We start from the raw sequence: 25539 nt of genomic DNA, 5'->3' as shown, positions 1-25539 counted from the left end.
TGACCTCATTTTATAAAGATCGCAATATTTATTGATAAAACTTAAGTGCTTAAAGTACTACATGTCAATAATTAACATAACTTCCGCCTTTTATTTTTGCTATTATGATAATTGCGATTGTCGCTTTTGTTGAAATGTCATTTAAGGAGGTAGGTATAAGAAATTAATGAAATCCAGATTTGCCGTATAGTTTTTGTTACTATGCAGTACACACTAGTCTTATATGATCAAGATACAACAGTAGTAACTTTTTCAAGGAGCTGAATGCTAAAATATACGCAAACGCATAGTTTGTCGTGTTCACTAATGTTCAAAGGGAGTCCAGGAATCTATTAATAAGACAGACTCAAATGGATAGAAAAAAAAACAAACGCAGTTCTAAAACAAGAAAAAGGCTTCCAGGGAATTTCACAATTGATCTGTATACAAGTATATATATTTTGCGCTTGCTACGTAGAATCATAATTCAAGTTGTATCTTCGCAGAAGCTGCGAAATTAATTTTACAATATTTTATCGCAAAATGACTGAAAGCTGCACTTACTCAGTATATTGGCCTTTACTTGAGGGTACAAAAAAAAGACGGAACCAAGCGCTACTCGTACAGAGCCTCATTTGGACTCGTACCTCGAGAAGGAGAGAACATGGTCGTTTTCAAGGTTTGTGCAAAACTCAATAAAATTTTACAGGAAACGGAATGGATATTGTCTCATTTGCAACAAAACAGCCTCAAGGATAACGAACTATTGTAAAAATTGATAGCAAAAAAATTGAATTAAATTAAAATAAAATCACGCGTGTACAGATGTTTGTTCAAATAAAGTGTTAACATAAATACTTCTTAACCGATATTTTCACCGATATATGTCGTTTTATGATAAATGCGATTTAATTTCAGGGCAAGGCCTTCAGCTATCAGGATGTTTATGCGAGATCTGTTGTGGTGAAGGGTTTTAGATATTACTGTGGAAACACCCAGGACTGTAAGATGTACAAGTTATGCAGCGAACAAGGCCGGATTGTTGCGGAACGTTTTAACAAATTTCTAGATAAAACTTCATGCAAGGTAAGACTAATTTTACTTAAAGCTCATGCAATGTGTTGTTGAGTTAGCATAGTTTTCTTTATATTTTATACAGACTTTGTTCAGGAGAGACATATATAATTATATATACATTTTGTCTTTTATGACATATATTTTGACTTTCAAGGGTATGTTTCATAGAGAATTTCAAACTTCTTTTCCAAAAAGAAATTTCTAAGAACTTAGAACTTGCCAGTTAACACTGCTGTAATGATATACATCTATCATATCGAATGAATATTTTCAGATACGTTTTGTTGTGCCAGCGGTTACAGAAATTGATCAAAGAGCAACTTTAACCCACAAAAAGAAGTGGGAGAGAGATGAAGCGGTGGTGTTTGAAGAAAAACTTAAAAGGGGAATTCGCCATATTTGTTGACAAAAGGGGCAACACGTCTACACATTGTGATTTAATTTTGGAGGCCTTTTGTCATTTTTCGTTACACGCATCCAGAGGGAGTTTTGTTATCTGTGGTCTCAAAGGCGTTCAAAGAAAGGACACATCTGAATTTATTCTAACTAACCCGACAATACATTCCCGGGAGGGTAGATTTGGCCCAAAAGACAAGCGGGACGCTGGAATTCAAGACTTCAATAATAATCATAAATGTAATAAGTTCTGTAGCATATTTATTAATAAACCAGATTGTGAATTCGACCAAGCATCTGACGAGTGTTGAATTGACTTGTTGTAGGTTCACACTTTAGTAACAAGATGGCAATAAAGTTTTCCGAAAGGGAGATACTTTATCCTGCCGTCGAAGGTAGCCAGCACAAATGGTCATGGTAAAGGGACGTATTGTTCGTATGGAAGAACACGTGGTATATGGAGACACTGTATTTTTTTTACAGTGGAGCTCAAGGTACAAGGAAACTCTAATGCTCAAAAGGCACTGCCAAGATCATTGACATTTACGTGCCCTCGACCGCGTTCCAGCTGCTGCAAATACAAATCTGATGTGGCTTCCGTAAGTACGAGTTGTGTTGACAATTTGGAGGAGCGAAACTGATCGAATCATAATGGCGTCTTGACAATTGTAAAAAGCCGGTAGATATATTTGGTGTGGTGACTGATTTGAGAGTGAAAGGGCTACGATATTCTTCTTTCCAGAAGAGGAAATGTTACAAGAAGACGGATTCGAAGCTACCTGTCTCGAGTCACCCGACTGCGAGTCCTGTAGTCTCGAGATCAATTTCTGGTGGTTGTACTATTGTACAAACAACAGCACCTTACGTCTAAAAATATCTCCTGTACATAGTTTCTTAATTTAATTCAGATACTAGCAAATATGGTATTGAAAATTAAATGAACAGTGGACATTAGATCGAATTTTAAAAGAAGACTTTTGATGAAGAACGCAAAATCATAAATCAGAATGTGTTAAAAAATGGTACAACAACAATATATTTTATCCAGCATCGCTTCCATTCCACAGTATACATGCATGCGCAAATACTTTAGTTATGAAGTATGATGCTATAAAGCAAACAAAACCAAGGTAATAAAATGAAATGACAAATGTGAAGAGAGATACCTATATTTGTTATATAAACCACAATCATGTTTTAGATTATTAAATAAAATGACAATTTACTCTCGTCTTATCTAGTCCTTAATGGAGTTGACTTTGAATTTTGACATTTTTAATATTTTCAAATATATACTCTAGTATTATGAAATATATCCAATGTTGTGATGTAGGGTAGATGCGGATGCACTCTAGTTTGATTACAATTGTTGGTACAATGTACATATTTGAAATTGTAGAATAGAGATTAATATAATGAATATGCATGATCTAAAAATAGACTCCTGTCAAATAATCATGTTCTAAAAATAGACTACTGAAATGGAGCTTCAGCTTCAGATAAATTTGTGTTATTTGCAAATGCTGTAGTTCGGGTTTGCAAATGTTTCTTTTCATTTTTAAACTATCTAGATCCTTTTCTCCTGTTTCGTAAATAAATATATGAAATATTTGTGTGTATATAATATGCAGGTGCTCGCTTGTGTTAATCACATGACAAAAACATACGCACGGGGCGGGGGTACTTCTGGACAGAATTTCGAAGATTTTACGATTGAACATAAGACTATATACCAATAAAAGAAATTGTTCTTTGTTTCATATAAAATTCATCTATTTCATAACAATTTTGATACAGTTTCTAGATTTTCACTCCGTCATAGACCTATATTTTTCACAAGATATCCTTACATTTGCTTCAAGAAAACGAAAAGAAAAAGGGGTGTCGAGTATTTTGCAGTGAAATGCAAGCCAACTGATGTCAGGTACCCTCATACTGCCACATCTCAGAAAGCGGTCCGCAGAATAAAAACCCTACTTTCGTTTTCAAGTAAACAACTCGAAAATGCGAATATTAGCATGAAAAGTGTCTTATTATGTAGAATTCATCCCACGAGTGAAACAAAGCCCATTTGGCCCCCGATTGCGCGAAAAATGGAAAAATTAGGATCTATTTATTAGGGACTTCTTTCGAAAGCACATTTTTGATCGTAAACTAACAAACTTGCATCACTGTCATATCAAACAGCTGTAATATGATGCTAAATCATTTTCTTAAAAGACAAATCATTGCATATGCGCTAAAACTGCTGAAAAAATCACATAGATCTACATCGAAAACCAAGCATATTTCTAATGCAGATGATTATTCCTTCTCCGAGTTGAGAAGGAATACTTAGGGCCGGTAAGTTTCACTTGACTGAGCAAGTGACCAATGAAACTCCGTAACCTTAGAAATATTCTCTAACGTTAAATATATTATTTCCTAATTGAGGCGACTCTGACTGAAGGCGTTTCTCGGATAACATTAAGATGATTGATTGATTCTTTTATTTCATCCATTTTTTTTTTTGTATTTTGGTAAACGCACTCTTGGTGCAAAATGTAACGCCCTCGGGTGCGCTTCAAAAAGTAAGTAAAGTTTCTTCTTGACGAAAGACCTCACCTGATGGAACAATTTATTTCCAGCCGAGCTCACGGCAGGCATCATTTACATCCCCAGCACCGAGTCTAGACCGATACTGTTGGAAACTGTACAAAATTAAAGTAAATCACCCAGTACTGAACACTAGTTGGGATATCAGCCGCAACCGGGAATCGATCCGGGTGCGGTAATCGAACGCGGATCGCTGGCGTAGTCCAAACTGCTAACCACTGACTCCCTGATTAAACGGGAGGGTACAGAATGTCATATGGTAGAATAGTCTTGTCCTTCTGTCCGATTCTGGGGTTCCGCACACTGATGACCAATATTTTAAACAGACATTGCAACCCAAATTTTACAAGATGATCATTATATTTTTATATAGATGTGCCCTAGAAGGAACTTTTGCTATGCTTTAACTTGTAAGAAATTATCTATTGGCTAGAAGTTAAGGTTAAGAAAAATGTACGTGGTATTTATAGTAGTCGCAACTTGACCGTGATGGTTGACCTTAGCTGATATATCATTGTAGAAATATGGTGTGCTTAGGGTAGCTGTGTATTTGAATTTATGAATGCAATGAGATGAAGCGTTTAACGTACACTCCTTTTCAATAATAGGTTGTGCTTCATTATGTATTATAATACAAAGGTCAACCATCGGGGTCAAGTTGCGTCCACTATATCAACAGAAGATATATAAAACAATACAATTTCGACTAGCGTTACGCATCGCATGCTACATTATATTGTAAGGTACAGATAAGATTTTCTTATATTTCATTTTACTCTGACCTGGGCGATTGTTTAAGAAGATTGATTTTCTTATGCGTGACTATAGTTAAACTTTCTTAGATTTAAATATTAATAAAACCTTGGAAGCATTGAACATAATAGCATACTCGGTTTGATTGTCTGTTCATGAGAGGTAATAAAATGTGTAACATCCTCACGTCCCAACCCTCCCAAAACCTAACCTAGCGTCGGCTTCAGCAGAATTCTATTATGGTGAAAATGAATGTACTCCATGATACCAAAGGACAAGAAAATATAACAACACTAAATCCAAGAACGGGGAGACTAAATTTTCTTTAAAGATTTGTAAATATGCTTGCCTATACTCAGTGTATGGTGTTTTGAGTTACCTTACAAGTGACTACCCTATTATATAGTTTTGCAATGAACTTTATTTTGCAAAACAAACCTAATTACACACAAACTCGTCATGTTTTCATATCGAGTTTAGTACTAGTGGCTTCAGGCTGCGGGAAAATTGTCCGGCCTTTTGCCGGGCTTATCCGGCGTTCATTCATTTCTTACGATGCTCCTAGATCCCCTAGCGTATCAGTTTCATTCATAACTTCTAGTTACCTGTTGCAAATTAAGGATCTGATACGATATAGAACTAACCATTGTTATTCTTTGCTTTCAATTCAATATTTGCATAACGAGCATACATATATACATTTATGCAAGCATTCAAGAGTTTGCCTATGAGTTGTAACAATAATAGGGTATTACCCATGGAAGAAGATTGAACTGTTTGAAGATTGATAAGGGCGATTTTCTAAAACGTGATAAAGTTTGTAATTATTATCCTGGCCATATATTTTCAAATGCTTCAAAATGTGCTTTATCAATGTTACGTGCCTAAATTAGAAACCGCATAATGGCCGATATGACACATATAATAAATGAGTACACAAAAAAGAACAGTCCTTGACGTGGTTTTATTTTTGAAGGTTATTAGATTTGTATCGAGAAATATGTATGAGGTATGCAGCGGAAATATTGCGCGAATTTAGGTGCATATTTCTTGATGTAAATCTAATAATCTTTTAATTATATACGCATCTACACCTAAAGTTGTTATATACATGATATAAATTTGTTATTAAACTTGGGTGGAATTGAAAATAGCTTCGTTATAGAACTTTTAAACGCGACGACATGCATGAAACAACTGTCGCAAATGACATCACACACCTGATATGAAATTTGAACGTCAATATAGAAAATTATTAAATACCTAAACATTATTTTCCACTGAGTTTCAATGGACCACGATCGTGCAATATTTTTCCATATTGACCCGGAATGCTTTCATATCGGACGTAGAATGTTTTCTGAACGTTGTAATGGTAAGAATCGCGTGACGTCCATGGCGTCCACGTCACGTTGCGACAACATGTTGACGTCATTTTCGCGGAAAATATTAATGCGCGTAAGTTTGATTTATTTCATTTTCGTAGAAATTCTTTTCCTATTTTTCTTGTCTTTCATTACAGAGCGATAATTTAGACATAATTAAATTAATTATTTGACAGTGGAAAAAAAAATGCTTATGCATTTTGTAAATTTCATAACTAAGAACCAATTCGACAATTTGGCCTATCTATTGATAGATAAAATTGCGTGTTAATGAGGTAAGTGTAGAAAGTACATTAGAAAATACTTACGCAAGAACTTCATTCTTAATAAATTTCGTTTTATTTTTATGACTGCAACGTGTTTTCAAAATATTCTTTTGTACATTTTACTGGTTAAAATAATACCATGGTTATTTTGTCATTTTACCAATGATACAATATCGTATTAAGATGAAGCTATCTAAACCATGTATTAAAGCCAAATTTGGTCTGGTTACAAATTTGATTAAAATTTTTAATATCAGACCATTTTAGACTTATTTCTTTTCACTTAACGCTATTTACAACGTATCGTTTTACTGGTGGTATTCTTAAAACCTGATATATCCTGTTCTAGAGTTATTTTAGCATACATTGTACGTCTTACAGTTTTTGTTATATAAAAATCCGTAAAACATACTAATTTGTAAGAGATCTAAAAGCTCTAGCAAATTATTCTTTATATTCCTAAAAATGTACGAAGCGTGGAAAATGTCATTCTTTCTCTTCTTCTCGTTCGCAACTACACTGTCAGACCAGTAGCCTCGATGAAATTTGTGGTTTGCTGCAGACCCTTAATGTTTCCATACAGTTTCTGGTGCATTGAGGCAAGTCGCAGCTCGTTCCTGGTCATGCCTTTTACATCTCTGAAATATATGCCGCGCAGTCTGATCTTCCTTACCACATGGGCAAGTTGGCGATGGTGCCAGTCTGTATTTTTAGCTCGACTATTCGAAGAATAAGTAGAGCTATCCTACTCACCACGGCGTCGGCGTCGGCGTCACACCTTGGTTAAGTTTTTCGTACCAGTCCACATTTTGACAAAGTCTTTTGAGATAAAGCTTTGAAACTTTCAACACTTGTTTACCATCATCATGGCCAGTTATAGGCAAGAGCACATGACTCCATCAAGGATTTTGGCTGAATTATGGCCCCTTTTGACTTTTGACTTAGACATCATGGTTAAGTTTTTCGTACCAGTTCATATTTTGACAAAGTCTTTTAAGATAAAGCTTTGAAACTTTCAACACCTGTTTACCATCACCATGGCCAGTTATAGGCAAGAGTACATAACTCCATCAGGGATTTTGGCTGAATTATGGCCCCTTTCGACTTAGAAATCTTGGTTACGTTTTTCGTACCAGTTCATATCTGGACAAAGTCTTTTAAGATAAAGCTTTGAAACTTTCAACACTTGTTTACCATCACCATGGCCAGCTATAGGCAAGAGTACATAACTCCATCAGGGATTTTGGCTGAATTATGGCCCCTTTCGACTTAGAAATCTTGGTTAAGTTTTTCGTACCAGTTCATATTTAGACAAAGTCTTTTGAGATAAAGCTTTGAAACTTTCAACACTTGTTAACCATCACCGTGTCCAGTTATAGGCAAGAGCACATAACTCCATCAAGGATTTTGGCTGAATTATGGCCCTTTTTGACTTAGAAATCTTGGTTAATATTTCGTACCAGTTCATATTTTGACAAAGTCTTTTGAGATAAAGCTTTGAAACTTTCAACACCTGTTAACCATCACCATGTCCAGTTATAGGCAAGAGTACATAACTCCATCAAAGATTTTGGCTGAATTATGGCCCCTTTTGACTTAGAAATCTTGGTTAAGTTTTTCGTATCAGTTCATATTTTTTGTAAAGTGTTTGACATAATTATGGCTTTTAAACTTTTATCACTTGTTTAGTATAATAGTCTCTATCTGTAGGAAAGAGAACATAACTCTGTCATCTATTTTGGCTGAATTATGGCCCTTTTTTGGACTTTGATATTGGTTCCGTTTTCATACAAGTCCATGTTTTGTCAAAACTATTTGACATATGGCTTTTAAACTTTGAACACTTGTTTATCATTATTATTTCCGTCTGTAGGCAAGAGTACATAACTATTTTGGCTGAATTATGGCCCTTTTTGGACTTTGAAATTGGCTCACATATTGCCATTTAGTGCAAGACTTATCAAAATCAAAGTAATACAGGAACATTGTTTGTCTAATCTAATAATTTCTTTTGTCTGAATATCCGTGGAAATATTTTGACCCCATTCTTCAATCAATTCTTCGAATAGTCGAGCGCGCTGTCATCAGACAGCTCTTGTTTGTACATGTGAGCATTTAGCTTGCTGTGCCCCGAGCGAAGCCTGACAAGCATCACTTGTTCAGACCGATCAAGGATATGAAAAGCATCTTTCTCTATCCTTGGTCTCGTTAGTGACTTTCTCCTTGTAACTCACAGGTTTTGTTGGTTGTTCTGACTGAGCTTCAAGCTTAGCCAATTTCTCTGCCTCTTCATTGCCTGAAAGTCCACAATGGGATGGAATCCACTGAAGTGCTACCTTGCAGGTTATACTCAGGTTCTGCATTCTCCTGGCTAACTGCGGAGCTTTATTGTTGATCAGAGCTTCCATGACAGACAGTGCATCTGTGAGAAAGACGACTGAGGAGCTTTCTTCTGCCGAGTCCTCAACCATTGAGACGGCCTTCATGAGTGCCTCAGTCTCTGCCTTGTAATTGCTGCAGTGTTTTCCTGTGACTGCTCAGTTTTGAACTCTCGATTGAGTTTCTTTGCCTCATAAACGAAGTTGCTACGTTTGAGCCGATTTTTGGTGTAGCCATTTAACTTGGCTTTCATCGGATGGTCATGAAAATACCTGAACTTCTCTGCTTCTGCTTGAAGCAGGACCTTTGCATGTCTCCCGTCTTGTAACGGCTGTGTGCCTATTAGCTTCTCCATGAAGGAGATTGGTGTAGACTTTGTAGCACATGTCATGATCTGCAACGCTTGGTTTTGAACCTTGTCTAGAGCATGTTGGTTAGTTTTGGCAGTAGTGGACCAGGCAGTTGAGCTATACTCTAAATGGGGTCTCACTGTACCCCGATATACTGTCTTGAGTATTTGCTCATTTGCTCCCCACGTTGTTCCAGCAAATTTGCCCATCATGGCAAGCTTCCTGCGGGCCTTCCCTTCTGCTTGACTAATGTGGGGTTTCCAGGTTAGCCGTTTGTCAAAGGTCACTCCAAGGTATTTTGTCTCGTCTGTTTCAGTCAGCGAAGTATTATCCATCTTGATTTTACCCGCCCTCTGCTTTGACGGCAGGAAGAATAGTGTGGTGGACGATTTCTCTCTATTGGTCGAGACATATCAATCTTCAGCCTAAGCTGAAAGCTTGTTGATGGCTTCTTGCATCCTGGATATGGCTGTTGTGGCATGTTCTTCCTTACACCATAACACCAGATCGTCAGCGCAGAGTGCAGCCTTAACTTTTCGGTAGTTCAGGCACCATATCATTGGTGAAAAGCAGGAAGAGTGTAAAGGATAAGACTCCACCTTGTGGGACACCATGACGCAACAGGAACTTCCCACTGCTGGCATATTCTAAGTGACTCTTGCTCTCCTGTTGTAGAGGTATGACTTAATCCACCTCAGCATGTGACCTCCTACTCCACTTCTCATCAGTTTGACGAGGAGCCTATCAGTCCAGACTTTGTCAAACGCTCGTTGCAGATCAATCCATGCTGTCAGCACGACTTCCTGCTCTTGGAAGGCATCCTCTATCTATTGCGATAGATAAGTAGTCTGGTCCTATGTGGAGCGGAATTGTCTGAAGCCATCTGGTTGCGTTGCGAGTAGGTTGTTAGTTTCCATGTACCACTTCAGGCGTGCATTCACAATCCTCTCCATGACCTTTCCAACACAGCTGGTAAGGCTGATTGGGCGATAGCTTGCAGCCTTCGTTGGATCCTTCCCTTTTTTGTGGATGGGGATCATGACTGCTTCTTTCCATATCTTTGGAAGCAGTCCTTGTGTCAAGCTGTAGTGGTAAATTTCCAGGAGTTTACAAATTGCTGCAGTGCATAGATGGGTCAGCATTTCATTTGTGACTCCGTCTGGTCCAAGAGACTTCTTTGTCTTCAACTGCCTAAGAACTGTCTGTAGCTCATGTAGTTTAACTCATTCTGCCCTAAAGCGTTATCTCCACTTCTACTCTGCTGATATTTATCTTTCAGCCACCTAGGAGGCTGATAAGCCAATCTAACATGAACACCGAGAGATGTTTTGAGAGATAATTTTGATTTTGTAGTTTTTTGCTTGGGATATTATTGTTAATTAGTGACATATGACATCAAATATGTGCTAATAGGTATGGAATTTGCACTCTTTGTAAGAAAATTGAAGTAGCTACGCAGCAAAGTTAATTTCATGCAGCTTTGTAGTACAGACATTTCAACAGACTGTTGAATTAAAGACGCAAAGCAAATGACCGTATTCTCTCATCAGATTTTGTTTTGGCTAAACAACATTTATAAAATGCTAAATTTTATCATGCACATATTTAAACAACAAATATGAACAATTCTTAAAAATGATTTTAAATACATATTATTGTCATTTTGTAACACTGATTTTACTCAATTATACGCATCCAGGCAATCAAAACGCATCAAAATAAAGTTATTTCTCATAAAAAAATAGCGTAAGTGTTTAATATGAAGATGTAATAAAATGAATATTTTAGATATTTAGACAGAAACTATTGTGCTGAAAATGAGATTATTTTTGGGCTAATTTTCAGAAAACATGTACGTGAACTTTATGAAAATTTGAATTTTGAAACAATTTTGTGGAGTTTCTAAAGTATCACAAACAAGCTGTCGAAATAATTGAGTTATTATTAACACTTTATTCTTTAGATCAAGGGACAGTCTCGAAGTTTAACAACAAAATAAATAGATGAATAAATAAGTAAATAAATAAATAGATAGATACCAACCAAGATGTTTTTACTTTTTCATACACACATGAGCATTGTTATATCGTATAGGTAAAAATTAAAGATCTGGTGTGAATGAGTTGAGCATAGTTTAATCTTACATGTAAAAGAAAATATTTTAGTTCTTTTCTTTTCAATGATATAATCCACAATTCTACCAGTTTTGTTCAGGCAGTGTTGTGTGCTTTTTGTTTTGCATTTCGGTATGATACTTACACGTTATTTTTGTGCGGTAATTATGTACGTCTGTCTTAACTGAAGTGTATTTTTTATAACAATACCCGATCATTTATAATTCAACCTTTTTCCGCACTCAAATGTTTAGAACCGAACCGTATTTATAAAGTGTATACTCAACGCCTTTTCTAGCTCCATAGCTATGTTTTTATATTCATCTCTGTTAAGTTTTGACAGATTTAAATGAAATTCTTGCACAATGTTTAATGATAATTTTATAGTAATAAAACGTAAGAATTATAATAGAGAATAAACTCATTTAGCCGTAAAATTGTTTGATCCCGCAGATGGCATTATTTGCCGCATAGCGACGAGCGAAAAATTATATACGTTTGGGTTGCATTATTTCAACTGTCATTTCTCAATGAATATTTGTTGGTATCTATTTATTTATTTATTCATATTTTTTATGTTTCGATCATATAAAGAATCATCCGTAATTTTCAGGCTTCGAGAAATCACAAATTATAACTCGAACGACGCTCGCTTTTACAGCTTTCTTCAACCAAAGCGTTTATTTTTTCACAACATCCGGTTTTATCTATGTTTTAAAAATGTTAAACAACAAAAAAATTAATTGATCCAACTTGTTAGAAAGAACTAAAAGATTTTATTTAAGACCGATGAAATGTGACGACTGAATGCGTCATGCGGAATTCAGAGCTATTACTGTAAAGACGCATGTACGCGGCGTGCGGTTTCCAGATGTAGATAACAACACCGCCTAGAAGCGGCACGCGGTATTCAGATAAAAATTGGTCGACGCATTAATGCGTCGCGCGGGCAGAATGAGTTAAGACTCTGCTTCATGCATTGTGATGTCACTTGTCTGCCTTTCCCTTTTTTCTCTTCGGGCTTCCCTTTGCCGTTCCCTGTTGATGGGGATGTTACATCTTTGTAGTTAGAAGCAGAAGTGTTTGCCGATTGTTTACCCATCAACAGTTCACCATTCTCTTCCAAAGTTACTGAGCTTCTTTCTCTGTCTCGTCAATGTCCATAGGTTTTGGCCATCTCGCTCTAGGTTGAGCGAGGCTGTTTTGTTTCTCCAGCTCTTCCTCTGTGCTTTCTGTTTGTGCCTGAGGAATTTGGCGTTGGGTCGCTGTAGGGAAAGGTTACTTTCTTGTGAGGGATTGTTTTCTGCTTCCTCACTGTTTTCTGATAACTTTGCTTGTAGATTCTCCAACCCATCACTCTAATAGGGCTTATAGTCCTTTCTTGCTGCCCCTTGGAATGGCGCTGTAAGCAGCCTTTAGTATACTGGCGTTAAAGTTTTTGACAACCCGGTTGTCGTCTTTACCTTCCACTCTGATGTCTTTACAGAGCTCATCACTAAGACTTTGGTAAAAGGTCCATCTGGCCTTCTTGTAGTTCCATCTGGGGATTTTGGTGAAGTAGAGGCTATACGGTCTATATAGTAAGATGGACTGGGCGATGGTCGCTACCTCCTAGTTGCTTATCGACTTCCCTCTTGACATGTCCATGTATGTTATCAGTACATAGAGCAAGATCAGGTGTTGATGTTGTTTGCCAGCTTCTGGAGTAAAAAGTTGAAGGATCATCCGGCTTGTTGATATCCCCAGCTTTGTGAGTGATTATTAAAGTCTCCTTCAATGATCAAACTGTTTTCGTCAGTTGTAACTTTGTCAAGGGACAGAGCTTTTTGTCACTTGGAGAGTATATATTCACAAGTTTGAAGTTGAACTCGTTCTTTCTGAGGCTCAGAACTTGGAACTCGGAGCCATCCATATGCGTGTTGGACTGGACAGCGCTAATGTTGTTCCTGACCAATGTCATGATGCCTCCTTTTCGTCTGCCAACTTTGTCACAGCCAAAACACTGGTGTCCTCTGACTTTGAAGGGTTTCTCTGGCTGTAGGTGCAGCAGACATTGATGTCTTTCTCAAGGAGTATATGCTCAAGTTCAGCTTTCCTATTCCAATGCATCAGCCTGAAAGGATTGGTTCTTTTCCTTGGAATGTTCCTCCTTCTTCCCTTTGTATGTTGTGGATTAAAGGAGGGACCCCCAGTAGCTATAGGTGAACTCTATCGAGGCTCAGAGCCCGGCACTGAATCTTTCTGGAGGGATCTCAGAGATTAGAGATTCAGCACCACATTTTTGAATACCGGATGGCTGTATAGCGATATTGCACGGTGATGTGGTTCGTTAGGAGAGTGCAAATTGCCCAGCACCTTTGTCTTCAACTTTTTAGGTTTCTGTCGGGGTTACCTCACCCTTAGTTCCGAGTTCATACCCTACCAGGGGAACACAGGGGCCATTTGTCCCATAGCTGGGGGTTTGTTCATAGGCATCAAGGCATGTCCACACACCCGTGGGCCTGGAATGTCACATGTTTGTGAGCAGACCTCCTCCGAGTCCCCTGCCAGTCTGCCACAAGGTGCTCAGTTACCTTGTGGTGCCAACTGGGAGGCACTGCAAAAGGGCTTGTCTGCAAAAGGGCAATGTACTGGCAGGGAAGACTTACGCACTCGGCTCCTTGTTCAACAAAAGGCTAGCCAGCGGCGGAGGCTGAAAGCAGAAGGTGACAAGCACACAACAAACAGCACGCCACACTTAACCAATCAGCAGACCAATACCACACTGAAAAATGTCATGAAATAATGCTTAATGTGATCGATCTCATTTAACATTACAGAGAGCACATCGCTTAAATGTAACAAACGTATACGTTGAAAGGGATACCGAGTAGCTCTTCGTAGACAGACTCGAATGAATAAAAACGCAGAAATGACGACGTAGAAAACAGGAAAATTCCATGGTTTGTAAATGTAAACAAATATATATGTTGAAAGGGAACCCGGGTACTTATTCTTAGACAAATAACAAGGAAAATGATTACGTGGAATTTCACTGATGGTGCATATATATACTAATACAATGTATATATTTTACGTTTGCTGTACTGAGTCATACTGTATTTATATCATCGCGCAAGTAACGCAAATTCATCTTACAAAATCATTTCGCAAAATGATTGAAAATTGCACTTACTCAGTACACCGACCATACATTCCCGGGAGGGTAGATTTGGCACAAAAGACAAGCGAAACGCTAGAATTCAAGATTTCAATAATAATCATAAAAGTAATGAGTTCTGTCGCAGGTTAATGAATAAATATCAACTTTTAAATTCGACAAAGCATCTGACGAGTGTTGAATTGACTTGTTGTAGGTTCACGCTTAATAACAGGATGGCAATGATGTTTTGCAAAATGGAAATTCTTTATCCTGCCGTAGAAGTTAGCCAGCGCAAATGGTCATGGTAAAGAGACATATTGTCCGTATCGAAGAATACACGGTATAGGAAGACAATGTATTTTTACAGTAAAGCTCATGGTACAAGAAAACCCTAACAATACTCAAAAGGCACTGCCAAGAACATTGGTATTTATGTGCCCTCGACAGCGTCTCAGCTGCTGCAAACTCAAATCTGTTATCGCTTCTGAAAATAAGAGTTGTGTTGACAATTTGGAGAAGTGAAACTGATCAAATCGTAACAATTTTAAAAGGTCGGTACACAGATATTTGGTGTCGTGACTGATATAAGAATGAAAGGGCAACGATATTTCTAATGAATTAAACATCTTTCTAGAAGAGGAAATGTTACAAGAAGACGAATTCGAAGCCAACTGTCTTGAGTCGCCGGACTGCGAGTTCTGTCATCGCGAGATCAATTACTGGTTAGCGTACTAGTGTATATTTCAAACAACCACACCTTACGTGTCAAAAATATCTCATGTACACAGTGTCTCAATTTAACTCATACACTAGCAAATATGGCACTGAAAATTAAATGAACAGTGGGCATTTGGTCGAATTTTAAAAGAGGACCATTGATAAAGAACACAAAGTCATAATAGTTTTTTTAATAAATCAGGATGAGTTAAAACAACATAAAATTTACCCAAAATCGCTTCCGGTCCACAGAATATATGTATATACACAAACTTTAGTGATGAAGTGATGATGTAAGATAAACAATTCCTAGTTAATAAAAATGAGAAGTCAAATTTTAAGAGAGAAATCTATAATTATTATTTGCTTTTTTGTTTGTTTTGTTAACAACAATTATGTGTTAAGTTCTGCAATAAATTAAAATTCATTTTCGACTTATTTATTTCTTATTGGAGTTGACAATTTTGATGTTTTAAATGCATCATATAATTAATTAAATGTTATGCATGAGAGATTTTTAAAGGATGCACTTTAGTTTGATTACGAATATTGTATACACCAATTACATGTATATTTAACAAATAATCAAGGCCTTCGCGTTGTTTATCGTCTAATTTACCACGGTTCAGAGTTCAGATGCGTAGGAATTGAACCACGAGGGCGTTAGCCCGAGTGGTTAAATGCTGAAGCATCTGAACTCTGAACCGTGGTAAATAAGACGATAAACAACGCGAAGGCCTTGATTGTTTTCATTCTGACATTCACGTTGATATATTGCAATAAATATTATGCTGGAATTCATTTACGTGAGGAGTAATGTATCGGACGTCAGGCGGCTACATGACGTCAAAATTGACGTCATAATGCTCTCTTGCCGGTCCGTGCGTCAACCATTGTTTATCGCAGGGTATATTGCGTTTGATTTTCTTCTTTGTTTAACTGGAAACCAATTCGAGCCATGTTAGAATATTTGGTTTATCTAGCTGAACCAATGATTTATTGTTCTAATTATTCTTGACACGTAGCACGACGTGACAATTCTATTTTCGCAGAAACTAGTAATTATACTTAACGTTGATAAATTTTGATAGCCAAATTTGTAATACATTATTGCTTTTACAATATATGGTATCTCGAAAATAACATTAACCCGAGAAACAAAGATATCTTCGGGATCCAATGTTGAAAGTACTGCTTCTGACGAATGATATAGGGAAAAATCACATGCATGGAAAAATCGAACGCAGTTGATATGACAGTACGTATCGGCGGCAAGTTAAAAACAATCTTATTCATGTGGTATGTAAATGTAGAAATAATATGAAAATATACAATTTTGAATTGACTGCGCACATGATGATCGTATAAGTCTCGTATAATAATAATCTGTAATTAAGATGAAATATAAGTCTAATAAAAGAAGCATAAATGCATGTTTTTTGTTATGCTGCATGAGGTGTAGCACCATATTATCTATATTGTATGTTAATGACTTTGCATTTAATTATTTATAATAACATCAAAATCAGGCATTCCAATGTTCAAGGTCATAAAGATGAAAATGTTAAAAGTAAGAATAACATGTTTTACCTAAAATGGCTAAAATTCATTTGCATTAAATAGGCAACATACAGCTAATATATGTATTTTCACCTCTTCTTATAGCTAATGCAAATAACAACGGAACTAATTTTTCAGCAATGATTTGATAATTTGCTATAAACACTTACTTACTATTAAGAGAAAGTATTGGTTTAACTGTTCCTGTTAACACACAATGTACTACCAGATAACTAAATATATCCTAATATGTAATATGCCATTTAGTCAAGATGCACAGGTACAGAAAGTTCTTGAGTACTTGTCTTTTTACAAACATTTTTGAGTAAATTGTTTTTACATTTACAATATTTACAACATGAAACCCCACTTTTCCTACAAAAACACCTGTTTAACAATCTTCGCATGCGCATCTCACAGCAATGTTGTCTGGGACACACAGGTAGGTATGTGTGGGCACTTTATGTCCATCATCATCACTTGTATATCCATATGTTCAGTCATTTCGCTCATGTCCATACAGTGCATTTGTAGGAATGTTGTATACAAGCATCTTAGTATATGGCCCTTAAGTGTGCGACTTGGTGGAAAGCACTGAATGTCCACTGGCAGCTTGGCTTGATAACCTGGACCAGATACTAGTATTCTTTAGCTTTATCAAACGCATCTTCTGGAGTTGAAGCTAATGATTTGCCAAATTCAGTCAAGAATTCTTCTGGGTGGGTCTTTAGAGCTGAATGTTTAGTCCCGATTTATTTTGTCGCATCCAGTAAGAATGTGTGCTGCAGGTAACACTTGGCAAAGTGATGGATTTTTCTCGATATGACAGTAGTGGAATGTAACGAATAGAAAGTTTATCATTCCAGACCTCGTTCATGACTCGTCAAGCCCGTTTTTCGAGAAATACAGTCCTAAAACCATCACATCTGTGTTATCAGAGAGTAGAACAATTCTTTTATTGTCATGTTCTGTGCCATTGATTGCATTCTGCACGGCACGAACGTCAGCTTCTTCAAGTGGTATTTTCAGTGACTCTACAGATTTCATGACCATCTTTCACAGAGGTACATTTTGGTAGCTCTCCACCTTTTAATGATACTGCTTTAATAAAATCTGTAAAAAGATCCTTTGGAAGCAAAGAATGCAATCAAAAAAAAAAAATAATAGCAGACTCGGTTTGATTGAGTCTGTTCATGAAAGGTAATGAAATGTGCAACACCTCTCACGCCCCCTAGCACCGGCTTAAATGGAACTCTACTACACATACGTTGAATGGACTCCATGATCCCAAAGGACCAGAAAATATAACAACACTGAATCCAAGTACGGGGAGACTTTTTACAGCCGTCACACGGCACTTAAAGATTGCTGTTGTGATAGTTAATAAAATCTGTAAAAAGATCCTTTGGAAGCAAAGAATGCAACCAAGAAGAATAATAGCAGACTCGGTTTGGGTCTGTTCATGAGAGGTAATGAAATGTGCAACACCTCTCACGCCCCCTAGCACCGGCTTAAGCGGAACTCTACTACACATACGTTGAATGGACTCCATGATCCCAAAGGACCAAAAATATAACAACACTGAATCCAAGTAAGGGGAGACTTTTTACAGCCGCCACATGGCACTTAAAGATTGCTGTTGTGATAATTAATAAAATCTGTAAAAAGATCCTTTGGAAGCAAAAAAGCAACCAAGAAGAATAATAGCAGGCTCGTTTTACTACATGCACTACGAATTCTGTATTGAATGGGTTCTCATACATTTGTATGTATCGTATCGTGTCTGTTATATTCTCTTCTCTTACGCTTGTTTCTGAGGCTTTAAATTCATGGTTTACGGTCAGTTCGTGACAGAAAGACTTCGATCCGCTTTTCTCTCTATGAAGACTGCCAAATGCCATCATCTCATGATATCATTATCTCCCATTTTGCCACATAGTTCTTCTTCCGTGTATTACCTATAATACCTCTGCCACTCTTTTGGAAGCGATTTATCGTTTGTTTAAGACATTGATCTGCAGCAACAGCCTTAAATTGCCCTGCGGTTCCTTTTACCACAAACTTCCCTTCAAGAAATGATTAATAAATCTCTGGAGCAGTAACTGGGAGTTTTTTCATATCTTCTATATAAACACCACCTGATATAATTGACACAATCAAAAGTTGCAAAATACGGGAGGATATCTTAAACCGTTGTGAGATGCAAAAGTCAGTTGTTTTCTCTGTCTGCTCGCACAAGATTCTGCAGGAGACTTACAAGGTAGATGAATCCATGCCAGTATTTGATTGTTTCATTTCACCTACATCTCTGTTTTGTCAAAGAGGATGTCAAGAATTTATGGGAAATGGCTTGTTTCGTCTACTTGAGGTTGTCCAAAATTGATGGGAAATTCTTCAAAGCAGTATATAAAGTTCTATGTTCTGTTACAGGATATGGAAGAACAGGAAGATAACCTTCAATCATTTCCCCAATATTTTCATCTGTTGTAAGAGAATTAAAGGCATACTAAGATGGCATGTTTTGGAAATCGTTTACTGGTGGATACAACTCCACTATCAATATTTGACATATCAAGCCCTGCAAGAGAACATGCAGCATCTTGAAGGGCAACATCGTGTTTTATGTGATCCACACCTTGTGATTCCTCACTTACACTATATTCTGTGGAAAGAGTGGGCCTTTTAGCAGGTTTTGAATATTCACGAATTTCTTGACATTCTAATTGTTCTTGTAAAACTTCCTTTTCAGGAGTTACATTTGTCTCAGAAATAATTGGGTTTTTCTTTGTTGTTAGTGGTTTGTCTTGAAATATTACAAAGATTGTATTATGGCTTCCTCCTATACCACTAAGTGTTGCTTCCTCATGGTCGAAGTTATCAAAGGCTGCGATCGTGAAACTATCAGATGCAAACATACTAGGTAAGGGTAGTTCGCCATTACCACTTGCAATAATTAAGCTTGTCATATCATGGTGGTGCATCTGGAGTTAATTGTAAAATACAGAGAGGTCATAGTGGTTTAAACTTGTGATCAGCTGCCTGCTCTTACATTTGTCATGAATAACTTGTGATTCATTACATGAAGTGGTGTTTGTCTGGCACCGTTGTGAACATTGTAGTAAAAATTGGAAAATTGCTTCCATCTCCATCTTTCTCTTTACTTTTACTGTTACTTTTATTCTTTGGAGAATCATTTTCCTCTTCGATCACATCAGCATAAAATGATTAGGGACCAAAATTAAAAAGCACACCAAGAAATGGTAGCAATGGTTGTGGTATTATTGTTTCTCCTAAAATTATTTTAAGTCAGTTATCATCAAGTTTAATATCACAGTCCATCAATGCCTTTCTTATAGTCTTAGCACATTTGTCAATAGAATCTTTATCATGGGACAAATTTGTATAGTCCGAGAACGGTTCTGTACCTTGCATGAAAAACACTTTTGACGCAGATCCCTTTGAAGTTGAGAATATAAGACATGGGTCATATTGATATAGCAAAGTCTTATGTCCTTGTTGGTGAACTGAATATCTGAATTGACTATATGTCTATTTGCTGTACCCCTCAAACACTTACAGCCAATGATTTGCATCGCATCTCTTTTTATGTACTGATAAGATTTTTCTTTTTTACAATTTTCATACTCATACAAATGCAAATATCTACTCATACAATTACTGTGATGAACGATGAAACAAATCTGCTCTAAAAACAGAATGATCATCTTACAGATCACTGACCCTAGTATACACTTGATCTTGAAAATATGCAACTGATTCTAAAATCTTCGGTGCCCTGTCACATTCAGAAGTTCTGCATTTTTAATAATTACCCTTGCATTCTTCTTTTGCACATGTAACACATGTTTTAGTTATAGAACTTTAATCAGATTTACTGACTGCTCTCTTGGTTTTGATACAGATTTACAATGTTTGGCATTTACATAAGTGTTGTTATTTTGATCAGTATAACTATTACACTACTATAGAAATGCTAACTATTTTATTTAAAGATTTTAATGCGTATATGCTTTATAACATGAGTTAGACATATGATAAACACATTGATCAGATTCAAATCTAGCTAAGCGTTCATTGACACAATCATTTCGTACATTTGCAGCTTCTTTCACTTTTTCCCTCCCATTTTGTGTGCTACATGTTGACTGGTCTGTAATGTCTTGACAAATGAAGCACTTCGTAGTGTCTGGTTCCGCCTGGAAAAGCCGCCTTGGTTTCTTCTTCGGGTTAAAGTCGTCCTACATGTCTCCTACTTCCTTCCTATAATTAAAACTATACAGTTACAGTTAATTATAGACTCCTATCATTATCGCTATATGCAAAACATATTAAAGCATTTATTGCAGGTCCAAGATATAACTTTTTTCTTATGTAACTATTTGTAAAGAGTATATTTTCATAAATTACAGTGATTTTATTCATTAGCCAATAAAATGATTTAACACGTGTAACGACAGGTTTCTTTGCAAAGCATGAATTCTGTTCCAATAAATAGAATGCCCTCCGCAAACATGAAAACTGCATTTAAATAATATGTTTAAGAATTAACTACATGTATTAGTAATATCTTGCCATTCTGAAATCTGCTAACCTTTTGTCAAAACTGACAGTTGCATCAGACACCACTTAAAACAGACACCACTAGCCAGAAACAAAGACATAGCCACCCAAAAACATCAGTACTACCAGAGACAGAAAATGAAAGAATTGTTATTGCATAATATGACGTTATCTCTGTTGGTCAACTTCAGAAAGTGAATACCTTTTAAAAGACTAAATCTGCATTTTCAGACCGTAGCTTTAACTTAAACACAGTTTCATTGTGAAAATATCAGTTATACCTTGCAAATCTGAACTCTCCAGAAAGTTGTTAAAACTGACCTCAGTTGCAACAGACACCACTTGCTTGAGACATAGACATAACACCCAAATAACATCAGAACTACCAAGACAGAAAAAATAGAAGAAATACTGTTATTGAACAGTATATATGTCTCTCTGGTCAACTTTTGAAAGTGAAAAGTTTTAATAGCACACATCTGCATTTTCAAACCATAGCTTTAACAAACTTTATATGTTCTAATTAATGAGGTACGTGAAAGTGCAATGATATAACACAAAGTGCAACTTGATTTGAAGATAATGTGTACAAAATATACTTTGCTGTTTGTGCTAACTCTAACTGAAGAAGATGATTAACGAATATGTGTTTGGCATTTTACCTTCTAAATGAAATTCAGGGAAAAGACCTCTCTGAAAAACCTTGCAACTTTGTTTTCTGTTAGTTTTGCAAAATCTGACAATAATTTCCAACACAGTCTACTAAAGTCAAATGCGTTACACACAATTTCTAAACCCAGTACTACCAGAATTAGAAATAACGGAACAAGTCTGGTTTTATTTAAGAAACATGTGCTATCAATATTAAAATTCTAACACCAGTCGTCATTTGAACAAAATTGTTTTGAATTTAAATACCATTTGCTACACTGCTTATTTTATAGCTAAAACGTGTTGAGTCTACAATTAGTTTCAAATCTTCAGTCGCGAAAGTTGAATGCCAATTGAATGGATGTAACATTCAATCATGACAGAGAATGATCATAAATTTCAATTTATTCCAGTTACTCAAGATCCGACGACTATTACACTTTAATAAAAACTGAAACGAGACTTTACATAGAATTAAACATTACTGATTTTTTGCTTGTATTAATAACATACCAGTTTTTTTTACAGTTTATTAATCAAGTCAAGGCCCATAAGGGCATCTGACAACAATTATAACAATAACAGTTATAGTAACAAAATCAGAATAGCATGTAAAACATGACAAAATTATTACAGAAATAACTGATAATATGGAGGATGAGAACTATTTATCTGAAAGTAGACATAATTTTCTTACAGAAAACAGCCAGTTTTAACAAAGTTTTCTTATTGTCATTGTTCATAAGGTTAGAAAATTTGAGAGTATTTGGATATTTATAATAATATTCATCTATATAATTTTTCTATCAACACTGAAATATTTGCAATCAAAAAGATAATGAAATTCATCTCCTAAAATGTTACTGTTACACAAATGACAAGATGACAAGTTCTTTGTTCTCTTGCAATGTTTTCAAATCTACCTTTCTCTTTTGGCAACAAATGATTCATGCATCTGAATTTACAAAGTGAAATGCTAAGGTCGAAAGGTAAAAGCTTGAACTATTTTTCAAATACAAATTCGTGTTTATACATTCTATAATTTAAACATTTGCTTGAGTTATTAAGTGAGTAGTTCAAGTTTTGTATAAACTGATCTTTAATTCTAGTGTTAACAACATTTTTGAAGGAGTTAAAAGAGTGAATCTTCTGATCAAACCAAAAATTAGATATACCAAGAGAATCTAAACTATCTTAGACATAACATAACCAGTTAAATTTCTTGTTTTGCCCCTGAGACAGTAAGAGACAAGTTCTATACAAAATATTACAAATTTTATCTTCCTTGGAGCTTATTACCTTACTCCAAAAAGTTAACACTCTACATTTAATACGACTTGAAAGTGGTAAAATACCAAGATCACCATACAACATGTTATTAAGGGTACTTTGCTTCAAATTTAAAATAAGTTTTAAATATTTCAACTGAAATTTATCAACAATATCTAAATTTTCGACCCCCATACCTCTGAGCCATACAAGATAATAGGAGTAACCATGGTTTCGGAAAGGTGCAATTGTAAATCAATAGGTAAACATAATTTCCTGGATTTACTAATAACAGCAAACATAACTTTGCGTGCTTGATCAACTAAATGAGCCTTAGTTCTACCGAACTTGCCATTGAATGAAAATTGAATACCTAAGTATGAGAAATGGCCAACAATTTCTAAAATATTACCCTCAAATTGAAATACTGGAGCATTACGCATACCTCTCTTATTTTTCCAAAATATGAAAACTTTAGTCTTTGCGGTGTTAACCTTTAACCCCCATGAGGTGCAATACTCGGACATAGCATTAAGAGCTGACTTGAGGTCATTAGGGGATTCAGCTAGGATGACTGTATCATTAGCATATAATAGAAAACCTCAACATCATTATCACTTAACATATGACTAACAATGTCAGATAATAACTGAGGACCATGAAATTTACTAGAGATAAAGCTATTTAAATCATTCAAGAATAAAGAAAATAGAACAGGAGAGAGATTTTCACCCTATCTGACTCCTGTATGATCATAAAATATTCAGATAGAGTATTGTTTGATTTTACACAAGACTTCCCTTTATCATACATGTTGAGAATAATTTTAAAACATTTACCATCAATATTGTAACTTAAAATCTTTCGCCATAGAGCAATACGATTGATCGAGTCGAAGGCTTTACAGTAATCCACAAAAGCACAGTACAGTTTTTTTTATTATTTACAAAATACATATCTATTAACATTTTTAAAGAAAATATATGATCAAAAGTGCTATAATGTTTTCTAAATCCAGCCTGTTTTTCACACAATATGTTATTGGCAACTAAAAAAGTGTTTAACCTAGTGTTTAATAAAGATGTGAACAACTTTCCAAAACAGCTTAATATAGTTATGCCCCTATAACTGTCAGGGTCATTTAATCTATGAATTGTGCTTCACATTTAATGAAATCTAATGTGTCTTGTTATAATGATACAATATAATTATATACTTTTTAAAATCAAAATCAAAGATTGAGGTGGTTTTACATATTTCCTTACTTTTTATGACTATTCAATGTTTGATCCTGAAATAGGTTTAGTTGCTTCTTTTATTGATTACAATATACAAAACACTTTTTGAAAGCATGTGGCTAAAAATGTGCAAAGAAATAAAAAGTTTTACGGGTAAAATGATGTTTTTTTTTTATAATTACTTTTAACTTTTGACCTTAGATTACCTTGACCTTGGCCTCTAGTGACCTTGATGACCAGTAAATAGAGGGAGCAATATCTTTACATAAATAAACAAAATGAGTGAGGTTGATATATATGTGACCTTAATTGCTGTAATAAGAACAGTTTTTAATTGCTGTAATAAGAACAGTTTGTCTGGTCATGGGCTGAAGAAATGGCGCCTTTATAGGGCGCCATCTTGGTTTCCATGGAAACTGACAAGACTTCAAATGGCCAACCTCACTAAAATTAAACTTGAATTACCCTTCTACAAAATTATACAAAGAAAAGCTCTAGACAAAAAATTCACACAAATTGCTCCAGGGACTAGACTAGTAAGTAACGTTCAGTAAACAGTGTACTTGAATGATAAACCGCAATCTTGAACATGAGAAATATGACAACATGATACATGGAAAGTCCTTGACGTGGTTCTATTTTCGCGCTTATCTAAATGGATAACGATATTGAAAGTGTCAAATCATTGCGCATTTTATTGTTTATCTAGTCTCTTATCTAATTGATTTCGAATCAATAGCGCGGATAGCTACGTCTAGCCATGCATAGAAACGTAGTAATCCGCGGTCAAACGTCGCTATCCACACCGTATGACTGGCTGGAAGAAAGTTCTACGCATTAATTGTACATCCACTCCCATATAAAGATATTACACATATTTATGAACATTGTGTTAATGTAAGAAATGAAATGGTATCGCACCCTGTTATTATACCATTAATACAATATCGTAAGATAAAACTAGTCCATGTAAAGCCTTTATTTAGATACAATTCATTTTAAAGGCGGTCTATCGGAGTTCAGTCTGATTACAAATTTGTTTAAACTTTTAATATCAGACCTTTTTTATTTTATGCTAACTAATGAA

The 25539-nt window shown here is 35.8% G+C and overlaps 1 protein-coding gene across 2 annotated transcripts in view; it reads left to right on the top strand.

The window, feature by feature from the left end:
* The first annotated feature begins 312 nt into the window (after positions 1-312).
* Positions 313-25539, top strand: part of LOC123549398 (uncharacterized) — a 39851-nt gene continuing 14624 nt past the window's right edge. Inside the window, exons 1-3 of one of the 2 annotated variants that reach the window (XM_045337443.2) lie at positions 339-658; positions 898-1065; positions 1331-2716. In XM_045337443.2, coding sequence (XP_045193378.2) covers positions 644-658; positions 898-1065; positions 1331-1462 — 315 coding nt within the window. In that variant the 5' untranslated portion in view covers positions 339-643 and the 3' untranslated portion in view covers positions 1463-2716. Of the gene's footprint in view, positions 659-897; positions 1066-1330; positions 2717-25539 lie in introns of those variants that run through there. The other variant, XM_053545425.1, reaches the window with a different exon arrangement.

This window comes from Mercenaria mercenaria, chromosome 6 (genome assembly GCF_021730395.1).
Source record: "Mercenaria mercenaria strain notata chromosome 6, MADL_Memer_1, whole genome shotgun sequence".
Classification (NCBI taxonomy): domain Eukaryota; kingdom Metazoa; phylum Mollusca; class Bivalvia; order Venerida; family Veneridae; genus Mercenaria; species Mercenaria mercenaria.
Note: the sequence above shows the minus strand (reverse complement) of the source record. Positions and strands in the feature narration are given on the sequence as shown.